Source organism: Astatotilapia calliptera, chromosome 16 (assembly GCF_900246225.1).
Source record: "Astatotilapia calliptera chromosome 16, fAstCal1.2, whole genome shotgun sequence".
Lineage (NCBI taxonomy): Eukaryota > Metazoa > Chordata > Actinopteri > Cichliformes > Cichlidae > Astatotilapia > Astatotilapia calliptera.
The window spans coordinates 10,204,904-10,222,831 of NC_039317.1; the positions used below are offsets into that span (position 1 = coordinate 10,204,904).

Consider the following 17,928-nt stretch of genomic DNA (forward strand, 5'->3'; position numbering starts at 1 on the left):
GCTCTGTTCAGCGGTCGCCAGATCTGCCTCCATCTCGCCCAGTGCTTAACATCCTTTTCTGTCACACCAACCCTCTCCACGTCTTCCTTCATGACATTCATGAATCCTCTCTGACATCTTCCTCTTTTCCTCCTGCCTGGCAACTCAATATTTTATATCTTTTGTCCAATATGCCCACTATCCTTCTGTACATGTTCCCAACCATCTGTTCAGCCTGAGCTGGTCACTCCCAGAGAAAACCTCAGCATATTCAACTCTGACAGCCTAACGCCTCCAGTGCCACCATCTCCAAACTATACATTACAGTAAGTCTCATTTTCATCTTGTTGCTGTCCTTCTTTCACAAGTCACCCCGACACCCATCCCCACCCACTCCATCCTGCTTATACCTATTCTCAGTGAATTTAATGTAAACAATATTCATAAAATTGTTCAAATTCATTTGGTAATGATGTCATTAATCTGTATTGCTTGAGGAAAAGCTTAGATCAGGTCGTGGATGCAGTAAAGAGGGCGTTACGAGTAAAAGAAGAATTAGAGGAATTTTAAAGTTTAATAAATCATGCTCTTTTTCATCAGGACAGAGGAGGGTTTGAAAATCATTTTACACTTTCCAGCACTCATGAGCATGAAGGGATACACATACTGAGCACAATTCTTTTTTATTAAATGTGCAAAGAACATGAGATAGACTGAAAACATGCGATAGACTGTCTAAATGTCATGGACACGGCAGAAAGACCCCACATTGGGACTCATTGCAGCCCACTCATTGAAGCGGCGGTACTCTCCTCTTTCCAGGAGATACTGGCGTCCACGATAGTTGGGAAGCTCGTAGAAGACCCAGGCGCCATCCTGCACTTGGGCAGAGTGAACCTCCCGGTGGTGCCAGCGGTCGGGCAGGTTGTTCTCATCTTCAGTGCAGTCCAACATCTGACCGCTGAAGTCAGGACGCTCATAAACACGGACCCTGAATGCACCAGAGGTCTGTAATGCAAACATCAGTGGTCAGTCTGAGTGGTAATACCATTTGTGTTTTACAACAGTGCTAACTGGCATCTACAGCCATGTGAATGCAGTATGCATTTTAAAAAAAATCTATTTGAAAAAGACACTAGCAAATATCCGACATTGATCTTGGAATATAAATCATTTATCATTTCTAAGCTCTTCAGTCTAATTTGTCATAAAACTGATTAAAACCTGAACCTAAGTGAAGACTAACTGGGGTTTTCATTGTCAATAAATGTAACATCTGGAATAGACAGTTAAACTATCACACTAATGACATGAGGTGAAAAGTTACTAAAGACTGATTAATTCCACTCACGTTCCGTATGATCCGACATGACCTGATGCTGTCATTGTAGCCCATCCAGCTCTGATAATGTGGATACTGCCCCCTGGTCAGTATGTACTGGTAGCCCATGTAGTTAGGCCTCTCGTAGAGTACCCAGGACCCACTCTCTACGCGGATAGAGTTGCAGTGACTGAAATGGGCGTTCAGCTCTGGACAGTCACTGCTGCACTCATAATAGCGACCTTGGAAGTTTCTGTCTTCATAAAATACGATCTGTGAATGGATATGCATATTCACACTTCATGCTCGAGGTGCTGCTGCTGCAGTTGAATCTTTAAATCAGATAATGTTCGTCCTCCTACCTTTCCCACACGGTCCATGTTTGGCCCTCACACCAATTTTTGAGCACCGTTTCTTTATCCCACCTTTTACATAGACATTATTGCCTACAGCCTTGGTCCAGATTTATATATGCAGTGTATGTGGGCACACTGAAATGCACTGCCAGGGGCATCATTGTTATTTTAATAGCCTCAGCATTTATATCAGCACAATGGCTGATGCTGCATTTGTTTTAGCTTTATACAGTGTTTACAGTGGCTGACCTTTTGATCTGTCAAAGCCTGATTCCAGAAACGATTTATTGATCCAATTAAAGTGTCTGCTGCAAAGCTGTTGCAGCTGCACCTGATGCTGTAAAGTTGGCTTGTGGGCACATAGCAACATGATACTGGCTTTAACTAGGCTTGAGTGGAGGGGACAGGTGATGCTCCACCCTCCATCAGCAACCCCACCTTGGTACAAAGTCAGCTGACAGCTATCACATGAGCTCTGCCAGACGTGGTGTACAGCTACATGTAGAATTAGGAGCAATACAACGTTTGAGAGAATATATATTTTCATTTCCTCTAACTTGTGGTGAAAAGATTGAGATCATGCGATCTCCCCTTAATGTATTCACAAGAAGAGACAAGTGCAATGACACATTCAAATTAAAACAATATATTTGATTAACAGGTCACATTTTAAGCCTTTATGATTCTTCTGATGGAGCCTACAACTGCTTTCAGAGCTCCCCACTCTGAGCAGTGGTGGTACTCCCCTTTCTCCAGCAGGTACTGACGGCCGCTGAAGTTGGGGTGTTCAAAGAACACCCAGGTCCCCTCTAGAACCTTGCAGGACTGGACTTCTTGCCGGAGCCATTTATCCTGGACTGACTTTATGCTTTCTGTCAGCTCCAGAGATTGGCCAATAAAGTTAAGTCGTTCATACAGCATCAGCTTGTAGGGCCCTTTGGGCTGAAAGTAAAGAAATGTAGTCAGTTTGACGTGTGACGTGTTTTTCTACTGATCACTTCTAGGCGGAGACTTACATTTCTGATGATCCTGCAGGATCTTACACAGTCATTGAATCCCATCCAGGAGCTGTAATTATTGTACTCTCCTGGACCAATGACATATTGGTAGCCGGTAAAGTTGTTGCGTTCGTACAGAACCCACCAGCCACCTTCTACTTTCACTGAATTGCATCGGCGGATGTAACCATGCAGGTTTGCTGAGTCCCCTTTGCAGTCATAGGACTTTCCTTTGAAGTCCCGATCTTCAAAAAACACAATCTAGAAAGAGCAGAATTATACAGAATTTTACTCGCATCGAATTCAATCTGAATCTGTGTTAACTGAAATATCTACAGCACTAAATTTAGAGCCCAATTAGATCGTCTATGAATGCTGTAAATTCTCACCTTCTCCATCTGCCGAGCCTAAAATACTACACTAAGTTACCAACGTAGTACTCTTTATACATGGCAGAGACAATGCTACCAAATGCATGGTTAGCAGTGCCTGTAACCATGATTACAATTCAAATATTCGTCTAGAGTCTGCCTATTCTTCTTACTCACTGAATTGCTTTTCCGAACACAATGATTGTTTAGCAGTGCCAAGAATCTAAACCTGCTTGGTCTAAACAGATTTGAAGCACAGCTATAAATGTGTGTGTGCAGTTTTGTGTAAAGGTTTTGTTAAGCTGTTGATTATGAAAGTTTGAGTTCAAATAAAATCTATGATCCTTTTTTTAATCTTTTTTCTTTTGTATTATTATCTGCATGCAATCATGGAAACAAGTAGTGTATGTGTATCCTTGAATGATGAAACATTAACTGAACTGGTGTACAGAGGTCCCTCATTTATCGTGGGAGTTACGTTCTAAAAATAACCCACGAGAAGTGAAATCGGCGAAGTAGCGAACTTTATTTTTTACAATTATTATAGATGTTTTAAGGCTGTAAAACCCCTCACTACACACTTTATGCACGTTTCTCAGAGAGGCATGAAAATTTTCACACTTTTCTCTGTTGTTTAAACACAAAGTTCAAACCTTGTAGAAAAACAAGTCCAGTATTATATAACGAAACCAAAGGCTTCCGCAGGTGACGATGTTTCGTTGACATTGTTGTGTTTGTTAGGGAGAAAACTTACAAACATACAGTACAGCACATTCAAATATACAGATTTATGTATATTTGAATACGAGGCTGCGAAAAGGTGAACCACGTTATAGCGAGGGACCACTGGACTCACAAATCATATCTCTTAGGAAAAATTCCCAATATCAAAAAAAAAAAAAAAGAAAAAACATATAAAAGTAGAGTATTTTGAGTCAAGTTCCCAATCAGGGAATTTGCTAAAACCAACACTAACAAATATGAGAACATTACAGCAATGTTTTAGTAAGTTCATAACCTTACAAGATCATTATAACCTGTTCACATCCACCAATGACCAGCCAGCAGCTTAGGGTGTGTCTTTGAAATAGAAATAGCTTCAAATCAACTCTCTTAGATGGAGTTCTTCCCTTTATACTACAGGTGTACTATCCATTATTCTATTTCAAATATGTAAGAAGACAAAATGTAACCTAACCCAGAATAGGTCACTTGCAATGTGATGGTTATGTGATGGAAGTTAAGAAATTCAATTATGATGCATTTTATCAATGTAAAAACAATCATTTTAAGTTTAGCCCTATTCATGTTATAGGTTCTATATTGGTACAGTGATTATTGATTTTTGATTTTACAGTTGAAAATGGCCATCTGAAAATGCATTTTTCTGTTATTTTCGTCATGAACCTAAATACTGCAGGATGCCTAAAAATGAAGCTTATGTTATACTCAGTTAATTTGTTTAGTAAAGTTCAGTAACCACAGAGTGATATAGCAACCTAGTGTGTACCACAGAGTGTAATAAACACAGTGTATCAGTGCTTATACAAAAAAGTGTACATACACTTTTCTAAAATGATCAAATGAAAATAAACACTATATCATCGTTTTATATCTTATTTTACATATTTGTACTGAGCCATAGAGTGGAAACGTAAAAACTACAACTTTGCAAGAGGGTCTTTATCTTTATGCAGCCATCATTTCACTCAGCAACATGCATTATTTGAAAATGTTTAACTTTTATGGGTTTGTAAAAGAACTTTCATCTTCCTGTTGTTAAATTTACTTGTTTTTTCTCATCTGATTATGCATATATATAACTAGACCTCTGGGTTGACTTAAGCAACTTCAAAAAAGGTTTAAAGAAGATGAAGGAGAGACTAAAAGCAGCTGACATAACAGGTAATGTAATAAGAAGCAACAGAGGCTGCATTGTTATGAGTAAGAAGGGTATTTATTTATTTAAGTATAGCACTTGGAGTGCTGGAAAGAAGTACAGGGTATAGGAGGGAAAAACAGTGTTGGAGGGAGGAACTTCCGGATCTTCTTCAAGAGTTCTAGAACTTATTTAAAGGTTACAAGACATCCATGGTATCAAGACTCTGTTGGTTGTCTTATCAGCAAGACAACCAACAATAACCAAGCAATGTTCTAGAATACAGAGTCCTGCAGCTTGATCCGTCTGTCAGATTAAGAACATTGTTGGCTTGGATAATTTTTTCACAAGCTGCAGAACCCTACTTTGGTGCTGCTGCTCTAGAGTTCTGTGACCATTCGGAAGGATCCTGCAGCAGGGGAGTTGGCGCCCCAGTCTGTATAGTTGGGGTACTCTCCACGTTCCAGGAAATACTGGTGTCCATGGTAGTCTGGTTGCTCATACAGGACCCATGCACCATCCATCACTACGCAGGAGCGCAATTCCCGAAACTTGAAGGTCTCATAAACTGATGGGCAGTCTTCGACACACTCAGCTGCCTGGCCTCCAAAATCCTGCTTGTCGTAGAATCTGATCTTCCAGGATTTTCCATAGACCTGTAGCAAGTCAAATCTCACAAAATCAAGTTGGTGTTTTGCATTAAATAATAATACTTTGAACTCAAAACTACACATGGTTTCTTGGCTGTTTTCCCACTTTCCTTAAATAATTGATGTGCATTGGCACGGGCATAAAGCACCCAGCTGCCAAATCATGAGCCTTTTATCTCTCCTTTTTGTCTGTTGGTCTTTGACTGATTACTGCTTGGTTGGTGCACTCTGTGGTATTTTGCTGCAGCCAAGCACTCCTCTACAACTTGTTAGAATAGGCTTATTGAACCTTGGAGAAACTGGGTCACATTATGATATTGTCAGAGCTGTTACATTAAAAAGGAAAATCAATTCTAAAGAATGAATGTTAGTGTCTACCGCCTTACGTTTTTAATTGAACGACATGACTTGATGCCATCGTTGAATCCCATCCAATGCTGGTGATCGGGGTATTCACCCGGGCTCAGGATGTACTGGGAGCCTGTGTAGTTGGGATGCTCATACAGCACCCAGCACCCACTATCCACCTTAATGGAATTGCAGCGACTAAAATATGAGGTCAGGTCAGGACTGTCAGTACTGCACTCATGACTACAGCCTTGGAAGTTCTTGTCTTCAAAGAACGCAATCTGGATAGATGAATATACAAAAATTACTCAGTATTTTACAACATTAGAATACTTTGACTTCTTATGCAAATAAGACAGGCGATAGTTTGCACTCTATTCACTCAAACAGCATTTGTTCCTTACCTTCACCATTGTTACTGATATTGCTTGCCTGCCATCCAGCTGCAGCTGTGTTGTGGCTTATATTGAAAAGTAGAATGTGCAGACGAGGGAAAGCTATTGTCATCTAAATTACCTTGATTTGCATATCAGCAAAATGGTTTGGTCAAGTTTGATTTCCCTTTGTCTACATGTGATAGCCTCATATCAAAGAAGTGCCAAATGTGACATGTAAAAGTACTACTACTTGATGATAAATGTGTTGTTGTTTTTTCCACTGAATTCTTAGTCTCGGTCAGCACTCTCTTTTTGTACACCTGGAAATCATTTGGTTATTTATCTACATTTACAGTTTGTTTTTTGCAGGATGAGATAACTAATGCATTTTATCATGAGGGCAAGAAGAAGCAAGGCAGTTATTTAGTTTTGGATGACTGTTGGCTGTATTTAACCCTGAAAATAGGATCTCTTGCTGCTTTTGTCAATAATTTATATCCATATTTGTCTTGTTCTTGTCAGTGATTCATGTATTTTGCACGCTAATCTAAAGACCTTTTCACCTGTAAACAAGTGCGCTCCCACAGACTGCCAAATTAAAGTTTAAATATCTTCTATAATATGACTTGTATAAACAGTGGTACTATTGGACATAATATCCATTAAATTTTCTGTTATTTTCTTTGATGAGCGATCAAAAAGGTTGGTAATTACAGGTCACTGTTGGCTTAGGATGCTCCATGATGGGCATGGTTTCTGATTATAGTACATATTAAATAGAGTTAGACTTAATTTGGTTTTCATTTTAGTTACATTTAATTCAGTAGTCTGATGATCTTGTGTATGTTTAAATACATACAAAAGTTACATAAAAATGCTAAACAGTCATTAAACTAGTTAAAAATGATTAAATACACACTAAACACTCTACGTTAAAGCCATCATTACTGCCAGCGATACACTTAATTGTAAATGCTTTTGGTTTTCTTGTATCTCTTATATAATGCATTGTATACATTGTACACTGAAAAACGCTTTGCTCAAAGCAAATGCAGAAATTCGCTGACTTCTTTAATTTCCATTCTTGCTCTTTTTCCCAAATCTCTTTAACCTTGTGAGGTATAGACCATAATTGATCAGTCATGATCTATTACCCAACCCTCACCCTGTGCTGTCTGTATGTCATACTAATCTGTTCTTATTTAACTGTTCATCAAAGTATTGGCATTTTCAGTTTGTTTTCCTTTTCTCCAAAACATAGAGGATGACTCACAGATTCTCATGGAGACACAGCTGGGAAAAAGCCAGAGAAAAACAAAATATTAGATCTTTGGTTGGTATTCTCAAAATCAAATGCATCTGCAGTGGGGGAAATCAATATTTCCCCCACTGCAGATAGATAGAAAGATTGACTTGATAGACTTGATTTTGCCACCATATAGTTGCCCCTTGCTCACCATTAGAAAGAATGCAGCTTGTATGCACTTCATCACAGGACCTGCAAAACTAATGGGGGAGGGGTGTGTGTGTTTTGTTTTTGTTTTTTTCTTTAAACAGACGTGTTGCATTTCATGGCATTATGATTGCAAATACAAATTTTTGCAGATGCAGTAAAGTAAACCTATGGTCGTTTGAAAATGATGATAGTGAATTCTTACTGGTCTGAATTGATACATCCAAAAAAAGTACAACAATTAAGCCAAACACACAGGTTAAATGTGACCAAATGAAGATTTGTGTGAAGACATGTAGAAACTGTAGCTCAGTTCTCCTCCCTCCTCTCTGGCCTTGTGTCTTCCATCCACTTCCCCTCCCTTTGTTCTGGATCGTGATGGCACAAATGAAATTAACAGCGATCGCAGAGCTGCTTATTCATCAGCTTCCAGATAATTTGAATGACAAAACCCTGTTACAGCGCGTATCAAGTATAAAAGCTGTCTGGCAGCCACAGGTTGTTGGACAGTTTCCCACAAATACAGAACATCAAACATGGGCAAGGTATGCAGAGAGCAGACCGGAAAACAAGCACTTTTCAAATTTAAGACAAACTCTGCAGATGAACAATGGAGAGAAATAAAAGAGAAGGTCAGCTCTGACATCTTTTCTAAATCAATTTTGTAAAGTTTTTTCTTTCTTTTCCACAGATCATCTTCTACGAGGACAGGAACTTCCAGGGTCGCTCCTATGAGTGCATGAGCGACTGCTCTGACATGTCCTCCTACCTGAGCCGCTGCAACTCCTGCAGGGTGGAGAACGGCTGCTTCATGGTCTACGATCGCCCCAACTACATGGGGAACCAGTATTTTCTGAGGAGGGGCGAGTACTCGGATTACATGTCTTTTGGCATGAGTGACTCTATCCGATCCTGCCGATTAATTCCTCAGGTACTCAGGGATTACAACAAGGAAAACATGTCTAGTTCATATAATATCATAGTTTATATGATATTAGAAACTATGATATTGTTGAGCTGATGAAACTGCTTTTCACACACTAAGTCTGCAAATCTGATATCAGCAACATTTCACTGTAGCCTTTAACGGTCCAACGTTTCCTCTCCTCCTTTAACTAACAGCACAGAGGCTCTTACAGGATAAGGATCTATGAGAGGGAGAACTTCCAGGGCCCGAATCACGAGCTGATGGACGACTGCGACAACATCATGGACCGCTACAGCCTGTCTGACTGCCAGTCATGCAATGTGATAGATGGCCACTGGCTGATGTACGAGCAGCCCCACTACAGAGGCAGGATGGTCTACCTGAGACCTGGAGAGTACAGGAGCATGAGAGATATCGGATATAGTGGCATGAGGCTCAGCTCTGCTAGACGTATAATGGATTCCTGTTGATGCAAAGGAAAATAATGCGCTGAATAATAAAGTGAAAGATTAAACTAATGCCATCTGATATTGAGTAGATTTGTGATGTACGTGTGTGCGGGTGGGTGTGTACGTGTTTGTGTGTGACTGTGTATTCATATCTCTGTGGGGACCAAAACTGTAAGTTTACTATACTTTTGGGAACCAACAATTCTTATGGGGACAGAATCCCAGTCCCCACAAGTTTAAAGGTATTTTTCAGACTCAAAATGTGGTTTTAGTGTCAGGGTTACAATTAGGTTATGGTTAGGGTAAGGAGCTAGGGAAGGCATTATGTCAGTTAGATGTTCCCACAAAGATATGAATACATGGTAGTGTGTGTGTGTGTGTGTGTGTGTGTGGGGGGGGGGGGGGGGGGAGTCGGGTGTCAACTACACTGTAATATATGAACTCATGCTAAAAAGCACACTACAGAGCTATAATAGCATACATAATAGAGGGATATTCAATTCCTCTAATTTCTAATGCAATTCTAGTTTATTTATAATAATCACAAAAATAGTTGCCCCAATCTCCATTAGAGAAGATCCTACAACGCATACAATAATAATACAAGAGCACATGTGTAACTTAAGACAGTATTATATCTGCTATGAAAATATCATGTTGCAGAAATATGTACAAAATGCAGTTAAATTACACATTGTCACAACAGTGTATATAAAAGATGTGTGCCTTAAACCAGATTTCTTTCTCCAACAGGAGGTGCCGCCTCTTGTTGCAAAAAGAATTGCAAAAATCTAAAATAAAATTCCCATTTATTTCTCTTGATCTCAGGCCAAACTAAACAGTTCATGATCTCAAGTTTCTTTATATCTAGTTTCAAGTCATGCTTCTCCTTTTGTAAAATATGGTCAATATGAGAGTCAAAATGATAAAAAAGCAGGATATGCATTTCCTTGATTGTCATGTCATGTTTCAAAAGCAATGGTGAAGACACTCTGGATTTTATATGCTACACAGGTTACAACACACAGTTTAGACTGAATGATTTGTATTCACAATAAATGTTATTAGTAATATCACACATACAATTAAACACGCTTCTTCTGGGCTATAGTCTCAGCAGCATATTAAACATATCAGCTCCCCATAAGGAGAATCACGTGCTAACGGCTGTCTAAATGACTCTGGTAAAGTTTGTAGCATGCGTGCTTGTTGTTTTTGTCTGCTTCCACTTGTCTTTGCACTAGGATGCTGTTGGAGTAAATGTGCAGTCATATTCGTTGTGTTCCCACTAGTGCTGTCAGCGTTAATCTCGTTTAAATGACGTTAACGGCACAACACGGCAAATCTCCGTTAACGAGCTACCGTGGATCGCCCCGTGCGTGGGGCTGGACAGCCAACACGTTAACGAGCTAACTGCGCTAACACACTAGCTCCCACCCATGTAATTGAGCATTGCGTGGCGTAGTTCCAAACACCAGATCTGAATGAGGGTGGGGGAGGTTCAATTTGCCATGTTGCAAGGAGAGCTTAACTTCTGTCTCGCTGGCTTGCCCTGCGCTCAGTGAATCTGCGTTCGACTACTCCGCCTAGGCTGCACTGTCGAGCGCAGATCCACTGAGCGCTCAACACAGACAGCATCGTCAGAAGGAAAGTTGATAAAATAAATTTAAAGTTTTGTATTGTTCGATACATATGTGTACCGAACCGAAAGCACTGTATCGAACGGTTCAATATCGATACGAGTATCGTTGCACCCCTAATAGATATATATAGATATAGACAGTGTTGGGAAGGTTACTTTTAAAATGTATTCCGTTACAGAATACAGAATACATGCCCCAAAATGTATTCTGTAACGTATTCCGTTACGTTACTCAATGAGAGTAACGTATTCTGAATACTTTGGATTACTTAATATATTATCATGCTTTTTACAACAACGTGAATGTACTATTGCTGTGTGATTTATTACTATTACTGAAGGTCCGCGACTCTGAACTGTAGTAAAGGGACCTCTGACTAATACGGCGGGGTCCCTGTCGGCTTGTAGCCGAAAAATAGCTTTACTTTGTTGTGTGGGTCAACTTTTCTTGCGAGAGACAGAGAGAGGCGTTGAAAGACTGCTGCAACGGAACTTATTGTTTTCGGAGGAAAACACAAACACGGTGTACAGTCGAGTCTTAATAACTTACTTACAACTGGGCTCGTCAGGCAATCTTCTTGGCTGAAGTGGTTATTATTATATTTACATGCTTCCAGCTCCCGTTTTTCTTCGATGACAACTCGTACCTTTCCACTCCCCTTTTTCTCCCTCCTCGCGCTCACAGACATATAACGTGTATGGCAGTGCATTCTCCCTGCAGCACGGACTACACTGCCCATAATGCTACATTCTTTAGAGCTATGCTTGTAGCATTCTGCCTGTTAGCTTAGCACAACAACAACAACAACAACAACAACGAAAAGGCGCTCTCTCACCCAGGAAACACACAGTCGCAGAGAGAGAGAGAGCGTCACCATGTAACCATGGCAACCGTAACGCTGCCGCCTGGAACAACAGAACGTAGCTGTCAAACAAAACCCAAACAGTCCTGACCCGCGACAAAATGAAACAGGAAAGTACCGCAGTGTAATCCATTTATTTCAACAAAGTAACTGTATTCTGAATACCACCTTTTTAAACGGTAACTGTAACGGAATACAGTTACTCATATTTTGTATTTTAAATACGTAACGGCGGTACATGTATTCCGTTACTCCCCAACACTGGATATAGATACATACAATGCTGAGGATGATGTACATCAGAGGTCCCTAACCTTTTTTTTGCTACGGACCGGTTTATGTCTGACAATATTTTCACAGACAGGCCTTTAAGGTGTCGCAGATAAATACAACAAAATAAAAGCAGTACTGGTACCAAAAAAAAAGACGATTTATTCATAACACACGGGAAAAGACCCAGGGATAAAAATGATAAAAACAAATAATGATAAAAACTGATTAAAAACCCCGAAAACCATCAATTTCACACCCAAGCCTCAACTCTCGCAGCCCGGTACCAAACGACTCACGGACTTGGCCTGGGGTTTGGGGACCACTGATGTACATGATGCAGTGGTAGACCGTGATCACCAGTCAGTATTGGTAACTAGTAAATGTGTTTGCGGAGATGTAAATGCTGTGATGTAAAAACTACAGTCTTTTCTTCACAAATGTAACTGTGTTTAAATCTAAAGTTGAAGCATTTGTACATTTGATCAGTTGCTCAGCTCTGATATGCATTCACATAAGAGTAACAGAGTGCTTTTCAACACACAGCAATCACTGACAGTACAAAGAGTCCCAGCTGATACATCTGCTCACTGTCACCCACCTGTACCCCATATGAGAGCCACAGAGGTTGGCACTGCACCAGATGCATACAGTCTGGAATAATAACCATTTACAGAGCGATTTAACAAACATTATAGCCCTGTATGGTATCCTGCTGAGTAAGATATTCAAAACAATGGCTCCATAGATCATTTAGCCATCATGATGGGTATAAAAGTGACAGAGAGCTTGGCTGGGCCAAGTACGAGTGGAATCAGGGACAGAATTGACGACCAAAATGGGCAGAGTAAGAGAGAAATTTACAAACTGTTGCTGTAATTGAGACCAATAAACACTTGATTAAATCATACATTAAACTGTTTTATTTTCAGATCATCTTCTATGAGGACAGGAATTTTCAGGGTCGCTCCTATGAGACCAGCAGTGACTGTGCTGAGCTCACCTCCTACCTGAGCCGCTGCAACTCCTGTAGGGTGGAGAGCGGCTGCTTCATGGTGTACGAACGTTCCAACTACATGGGTCACCAGATGCTGGTGAGAAGGGGAGAGTACCCTGACAACCAGCGGCTGATGGGAATGAGCATGAGCGACTGCATCCGTTCCTGCCGCATGATTCCCATGGTATGTAAGACCTGAAAATATATAGAAATACACAGAAACTATGGGGTACCCCACATGTTTCAAAATAAAAGCATCTATCAGGCACTGAGAATGTTTTTTGCTTGCATGTGCTGTGCACAAACTTGTAAGCTTCTTAATCATTTTGTGCTTTACTTCTATCTACTTCTATTTTCTGCAGCTATATGTGTTAAACAACAACTCTAATATTGCTGATAAAGTAATGATCTGTCCTTTCACAGCACAGAGGGCCTTTCAGCATGAAGATCTATGAGAGGGATAACTTCGGTGGTCAGATGCACGAGCTGATGGACGACTGCGAGAACATCATGGACCGCTACCGCATGTCTGACTGCCAGTCTGCCAACGTGATGGATGGCCACTGGCTGATGTACGAGCAGCCTCATTATAGAGGCAGGATGATGTACCTGAGACCTGGAGAGTACAGGAGCTTCAGGGAGATGGGAATGGGTCCCACGGACATGAGGATTGGATCCATCAGACGTATCATGGAATCCTGTTAGGCAAGACAGACAAAATAAATAAACTGTTAATAAACAGTTCATATCTGTTTCAGTTCATCATTTGGGTCGACTTCCCTGGCAAACTCACAAACCTGAGAGAAAAGTGCATGAATTATCAGCAACTGGCTGCTCTTACTGTTGATAGTTTATCCACAGTGTCACTTAATTCTTCTACTTATGAAATGTGTGGTGTCATATGAAGCACATGCCACTGAAAAATAAATTACTTAAATGTAAATAAAGCCGACATTACAGAACAACAGTTGTCTTTTATTTATGTTAATGCATGGTGCACTCCTGGTTAGCATAGGGCTGCTTTTCAGTCAGTTTTAATTTCCTGTTCTGCTCTGTGAAAACAGAAACAGAAAGTGTGTACATAAGAACATCTTTTGGTTTTATTGAAATACATTTTGTGTGGCAGAAATAACAGCGATGCATAAATCAGATGTATACAGGTAACATAAATGGTTAGCACACACTACACACAGCGCACCCAGTAACTTATACTCAATCCCAGCCTATTGGTCTTGATATGTCATTATGTCTTCAGACTTTCTACTTGTTACAATTCTCATAATGGCCATCAATAATGAAAGTGAAGGGTAATGATAGCTCTACTTGCCCTGCGTGTCCTAAAGATGGAGATTTTACAGCTGTGGTGAGGACACTGCATATAAACTAAAAGAAGCTTCCGCATCTTGTTTGTTCTGGATCCTGAAGGAAGGAAGATTTAGAGCCACAAGAGAACACTTTACTTTTATGTAAGCTAGCAAGGTCATGACAATGTTGGAACACAGCTGTTTGACAAGAATTTAAAAGGGCTACTCAGTAATGGTCTTTCGCATCAGAGCTGGCTGAAAGAGCCTGGGTCCCAAACTTCAATGAGCTGTGGCACTGTCATCTCATGTGAGGGCCACTTTAGTGTTAAGGTTGTACAATAAAACAAACAAACAAATATTTATGAAAATGTAAATGTTTTTTCTCACTCTTAACTAATTGAAGCCTTTCATGAACTACCAAATGAATATAATAACTATAACTGTTTGTATTTAACAAAATGACAGTGCAGACATAAGTGAAAACTTTTCTTTACAAATAACTAACAAAGTCAATCCCTCAACATGTTTGTGCTCTCTGCTCATATTGCCTTATTAAATCACTTTGTGCTTTTTAAAGAACTTATTTTAACATTGGACTCAACAACAAACAAATCCTCCCCAACAAAAAAATTAACTTCAAGGGTCAAATTGCATTATATTTCTTCACGTAGGGGTGATGTAGGCCGCAAGTGGCCCCCGGGCCGCGAGTTTGAGACCCCTGTTGTAGAGCGTGGAATATTTAATTTTTGTGTTGACAGTTTGGATTTTTGAAGCAGGCAAAGTCTTTATAAGCTGAAGGTTGCTCATTTTGGCCTTTACATTCTCGAGGTAATGCTGACTGAATATGGCAATGTTTTTCTGGTGGAAATGTAACAAAAACATTATAGTGGGATTGTTTAATCCCACTATAATGGGATTAAACAATCCCATTATAGTCCATAATATCCATATTGCACAGGCTCTCCACCATATCTCCCTGACAACTTATTTTTTTCTGTTTTCTGATCCGTATACAATCCATAACAAGTAGAAAGTCTGAAGACATAAGTGAAGTTATCTTTTTATGGAGCACAACCATTGCAGATATAAATAATTTGGTGATGCTTTTCCTATTAAAACTGGTCAAATTGCCCACTGTGATAAATGTCTATACCAACCTGATCTCATGTTGTCTGTTCATTTGAACCAAATAAACAGCAACTCTGCAGTGAATCTTATTAAATGGTATCCTGACAGACTTAGTGCTGGATGCTGTTTTCTAACTTCATCATTTTAACTTGTTCACATATTAGTATTCCCACAACTTGCACTCCTCACGAGCAGCCAAAAAATGCTCAGTTTATTTAAATTATTAGTTCAGAGGAAATTGATTACATGAAATGTTTCAGTTATTCATGTTTTTAAATCTTATCATGTTGCTCACTTGTAGCTGAACAAATTTCTAAAAACAAAAGAGAAGAAAACACTAAAACTTTCTACCTTTACATATTGCACAGGCTCTCCACCATATCTCCCTGACAACTTATTTTTTTCTGTTTTCTGATCCGCATCTAATGCTCTACTTAACTGGACAATAAATCAGTTTTTGTGTGTTTTCATACCTCAAAAAAGGAAATGATCTCTACAGTGTTCATGTTTATATTTATAGTGTTTTATATTTTTACATAAACATATAATGACTTCAAAAACATCTGTTAGTAAATGAAATGTCCTTTACACTGAAGACAGAAATGGTTGTCATACTACAGTTGGAAGCTTCTATTTATTTTCTTTATGTGTAGCAACAATACCACATGTATACACTACATGCATTTCCACTAGTGTGGCGTCACAAAATAACCCTTTAGTTCCCTGACTGCTCAGTAGGCTTCTATGCTGTGTTGCTGGGTCAGGGGTTTGCACAATAGACGCCACACATCCTATGTTCCCACGCTGCAGGTATAAAAGTAACAGCTACCACTGACAGGAATACACAGAAGCCACAGCTCAGTCCTGAGGAACCACCAGAAGACCGTGACCATGGGCAAAGTATGTAAAGCATGGGAAAGATGTTTATTCATTAAAAAAAACAATCTGTGGATTCCTATTCTAACGAGCTTTGTTGTTCTTTCAGATCATCTTCTACGAGGACAGGAACTTCCAGGGCCGCTCCTATGAGTGCATGAGCGACTGCTCTGACATGTCCTCCTACCTGAGCAGGTGTCACTCCTGCAGGGTGGAGAGCGGCTGCTTCATGGTCTACGACCGCCCCAACTACATGGGAAACCAGTATTTCATGAGGAGGGGCGAGTACGCTGACTACATGAGCATGATGGGCATGAGTGGTGGTATCAGGTCTTGCCGTACGATCCCCATGGTAGGTGTAAAGTGGTGGTACTTCCATATAAGACCTTTTTGGAATTAACATAAGTTTCATGCTTAATTTTATTTTGTCTTGTGTCTATAAAACAGTACAGAGGCCAGTTCAGGATGAGGATCTATGAGAGGGAGAACTTCGGTGGTCAGATGTACGAGCTGATGGACGACTGCGACAGCATCATGGACCGTTACCGCATGTCCGACTGCATGTCCTGCAACGTGATGGATGGCCACTGGCTGATGTACGAGCAGCCCCACTACAGAGGCAGGATGATGTACATGAGGCCCGGAGAGTACAGGAGCTTCAGGGAGATGGGAATGAGCGGGATGAGGTTCATGAGCATGAGGCGCATCATGGACATGTGCTAATTTTACATTTTGACTTCAATAAATGATATAAATTTCTAAATTCTTGTGTCATGACATTTACTTTCATCACTGTGAACCTTTTTAAGATCATTCATACTGAATTCAAATGCATTGAGTATCAGTGGAAACCACCGAGTACAAAACATGTTTTCATTCTTCTTTTGAATGGCATCTCCAAAAGACTGAATTACCACCTGTTTCTATTTGATTTGTAGAAGTCAGCTGTGGTAGACAGCGATATATGGATATGCATCCATATATATGAAGAGATTTGCTTCATTTTGGGTTCAGGGTCAACAAATTATCAGTATTTATTAGTAGTAGTCATTGTTTTGGAGCATCAAAGTGATATAGTTTATGGATGTAGTTCCATTCTGCCAGCTGAAAAGCACAATGTCAGCAGTAGTGATGTTCTGATTTGCAAAAGGAGAAATTAATCTGAAAGGCAATAACAGTACAAAGATATAAGGAACATAATTGTGTAGTGTTTTTCTTCAACTATCTGAGTATTCAGGTGAATATATTTCACCAAATCTTTACCCTGATTGGTTTTGACAGACTGCTCGAGAGCCAATTAGAATGCCTGAATAAGTAACATGACCACAACAGAGATGACGTTTGAGAACTGACCGATAAAAGCAAGGCACCAACGAAAAGTCAGTGGCTCATATGGAGAAACTGGAAGAGTAGGTTTCAAATAAATTTTACCAGCTGACCATATTTGATGGTTGTGGAATTCCAGGTGGAGTTTATCTTTTTTTCTTACTGTCCCTGCATGTGTTTCTTCTAGATACCCCAGTTTCCTCTTACAGTCCATATGCATTAGGTTAATGGTGATTCTCAGTTGGCCATGGATGCAGATGTAAGAACATGTGGCTGTCTGTCTCAGTATAGTAAGAACATGTAAACCCCAGCCATCTAAGGATTCAAACCCAGGACCTTCTTACTGTGAGTCAGTGATGCTAACCACGGAACCACTGTGCTGCCTCTAAATCCAGTTCCCCTACAATCCTAAA

The 17,928-nt window shown here is 40.0% G+C and overlaps 6 protein-coding genes across 6 annotated transcripts; 3 read left to right on the top strand and 3 right to left on the bottom strand.

Annotated features, from left to right (window-relative positions):
• Positions 1 to 543: 543 nt before the first annotated feature.
• LOC113007846 (gamma-crystallin M2-like) lies at positions 544 to 1,858 on the bottom strand. Its single transcript, XM_026144846.1, has 3 exons — positions 1,663 to 1,858; positions 1,331 to 1,573; positions 544 to 987 (listed from the first exon to the last, which is right to left on the bottom strand). Exons 1-3 carry the CDS (start codon positions 1,678 to 1,680, stop codon positions 715 to 717), a joined length of 534 nt encoding a protein of 177 aa, XP_026000631.1. The 5' UTR covers positions 1,681 to 1,858; the 3' UTR covers positions 544 to 714.
• A 428-nt stretch (positions 1,859 to 2,286) lies between these two features.
• Positions 2,287 to 3,124, bottom strand: LOC113007849 (gamma-crystallin S-1-like). Its single transcript, XM_026144849.1, has 3 exons — positions 3,044 to 3,124; positions 2,673 to 2,915; positions 2,287 to 2,598 (listed from the first exon to the last, which is right to left on the bottom strand). The coding sequence occupies exons 1-3, from the start codon at positions 3,050 to 3,052 to the stop codon at positions 2,326 to 2,328; spliced, it is 525 nt and encodes a 174-aa protein (XP_026000634.1). The 5' UTR covers positions 3,053 to 3,124; the 3' UTR covers positions 2,287 to 2,325.
• Positions 3,125 to 4,960: 1,836 nt separating this feature from the next.
• LOC113007847 (gamma-crystallin M2-like) lies at positions 4,961 to 6,373 on the bottom strand. Its single transcript, XM_026144847.1, has 3 exons — positions 6,307 to 6,373; positions 5,941 to 6,183; positions 4,961 to 5,560 (listed from the first exon to the last, which is right to left on the bottom strand). The coding sequence occupies exons 1-3, from the start codon at positions 6,313 to 6,315 to the stop codon at positions 5,285 to 5,287; spliced, it is 528 nt and encodes a 175-aa protein (XP_026000632.1). The 5' UTR covers positions 6,316 to 6,373; the 3' UTR covers positions 4,961 to 5,284.
• Positions 6,374 to 8,225: 1,852 nt separating this feature from the next.
• On the top strand, positions 8,226 to 9,178 carry LOC113007848 (gamma-crystallin M3-like). The gene is made up of 3 exons (XM_026144848.1): positions 8,226 to 8,277; positions 8,424 to 8,663; positions 8,855 to 9,178. Exons 1-3 carry the CDS (start codon positions 8,269 to 8,271, stop codon positions 9,128 to 9,130), a joined length of 525 nt encoding a protein of 174 aa, XP_026000633.1. The 5' UTR covers positions 8,226 to 8,268; the 3' UTR covers positions 9,131 to 9,178.
• Positions 9,179 to 12,677: 3,499 nt separating this feature from the next.
• On the top strand, positions 12,678 to 13,843 carry LOC113007845 (gamma-crystallin M3-like). Its single transcript, XM_026144845.1, has 3 exons — positions 12,678 to 12,731; positions 12,817 to 13,065; positions 13,305 to 13,843. Exons 1-3 carry the CDS (start codon positions 12,723 to 12,725, stop codon positions 13,584 to 13,586), a joined length of 540 nt encoding a protein of 179 aa, XP_026000630.1. The 5' UTR covers positions 12,678 to 12,722; the 3' UTR covers positions 13,587 to 13,843.
• A 2,311-nt stretch (positions 13,844 to 16,154) lies between these two features.
• Positions 16,155 to 16,952, top strand: LOC113008377 (gamma-crystallin M3-like). The gene is made up of 3 exons (XM_026145742.1): positions 16,155 to 16,213; positions 16,299 to 16,541; positions 16,637 to 16,952. Exons 1-3 carry the CDS (start codon positions 16,205 to 16,207, stop codon positions 16,910 to 16,912), a joined length of 528 nt encoding a protein of 175 aa, XP_026001527.1. The 5' UTR covers positions 16,155 to 16,204; the 3' UTR covers positions 16,913 to 16,952.
• Positions 16,953 to 17,928: the final 976 nt, after the last annotated feature.

What these genes read in the sequence shown, in the direction of transcription:
- LOC113007846 (XM_026144846.1), bottom strand. An exon ending in CATGTCGGATCATACGGAAC is followed by an intron (nt 988 to 1,330) that starts GTGAGTGGAATT and finishes TTTGCATTACAG; the next exon opens with ACCTCTGGTGCATTCAGGGT.
- LOC113007849 (XM_026144849.1), bottom strand. An exon ending in CCTGCAGGATCATCAGAAAT is followed by an intron (nt 2,599 to 2,672) that starts GTAAGTCTCCGC and finishes CTTTACTTTCAG; the next exon opens with CCCAAAGGGCCCTACAAGCT.
- LOC113007847 (XM_026144847.1), bottom strand. An exon ending in CATGTCGTTCAATTAAAAAC is followed by an intron (nt 5,561 to 5,940) that starts GTAAGGCGGTAG and finishes GACTTGCTACAG; the next exon opens with GTCTATGGAAAATCCTGGAA.
- LOC113007848 (XM_026144848.1), top strand. An exon ending in CCTGCCGATTAATTCCTCAG is followed by an intron (nt 8,664 to 8,854) that starts GTACTCAGGGAT and finishes TTTAACTAACAG; the next exon opens with CACAGAGGCTCTTACAGGAT.
- LOC113007845 (XM_026144845.1), top strand. An exon ending in CCTGCCGCATGATTCCCATG is followed by an intron (nt 13,066 to 13,304) that starts GTATGTAAGACC and finishes GTCCTTTCACAG; the next exon opens with CACAGAGGGCCTTTCAGCAT.
- LOC113008377 (XM_026145742.1), top strand. An exon ending in CTTGCCGTACGATCCCCATG is followed by an intron (nt 16,542 to 16,636) that starts GTAGGTGTAAAG and finishes TCTATAAAACAG; the next exon opens with TACAGAGGCCAGTTCAGGAT.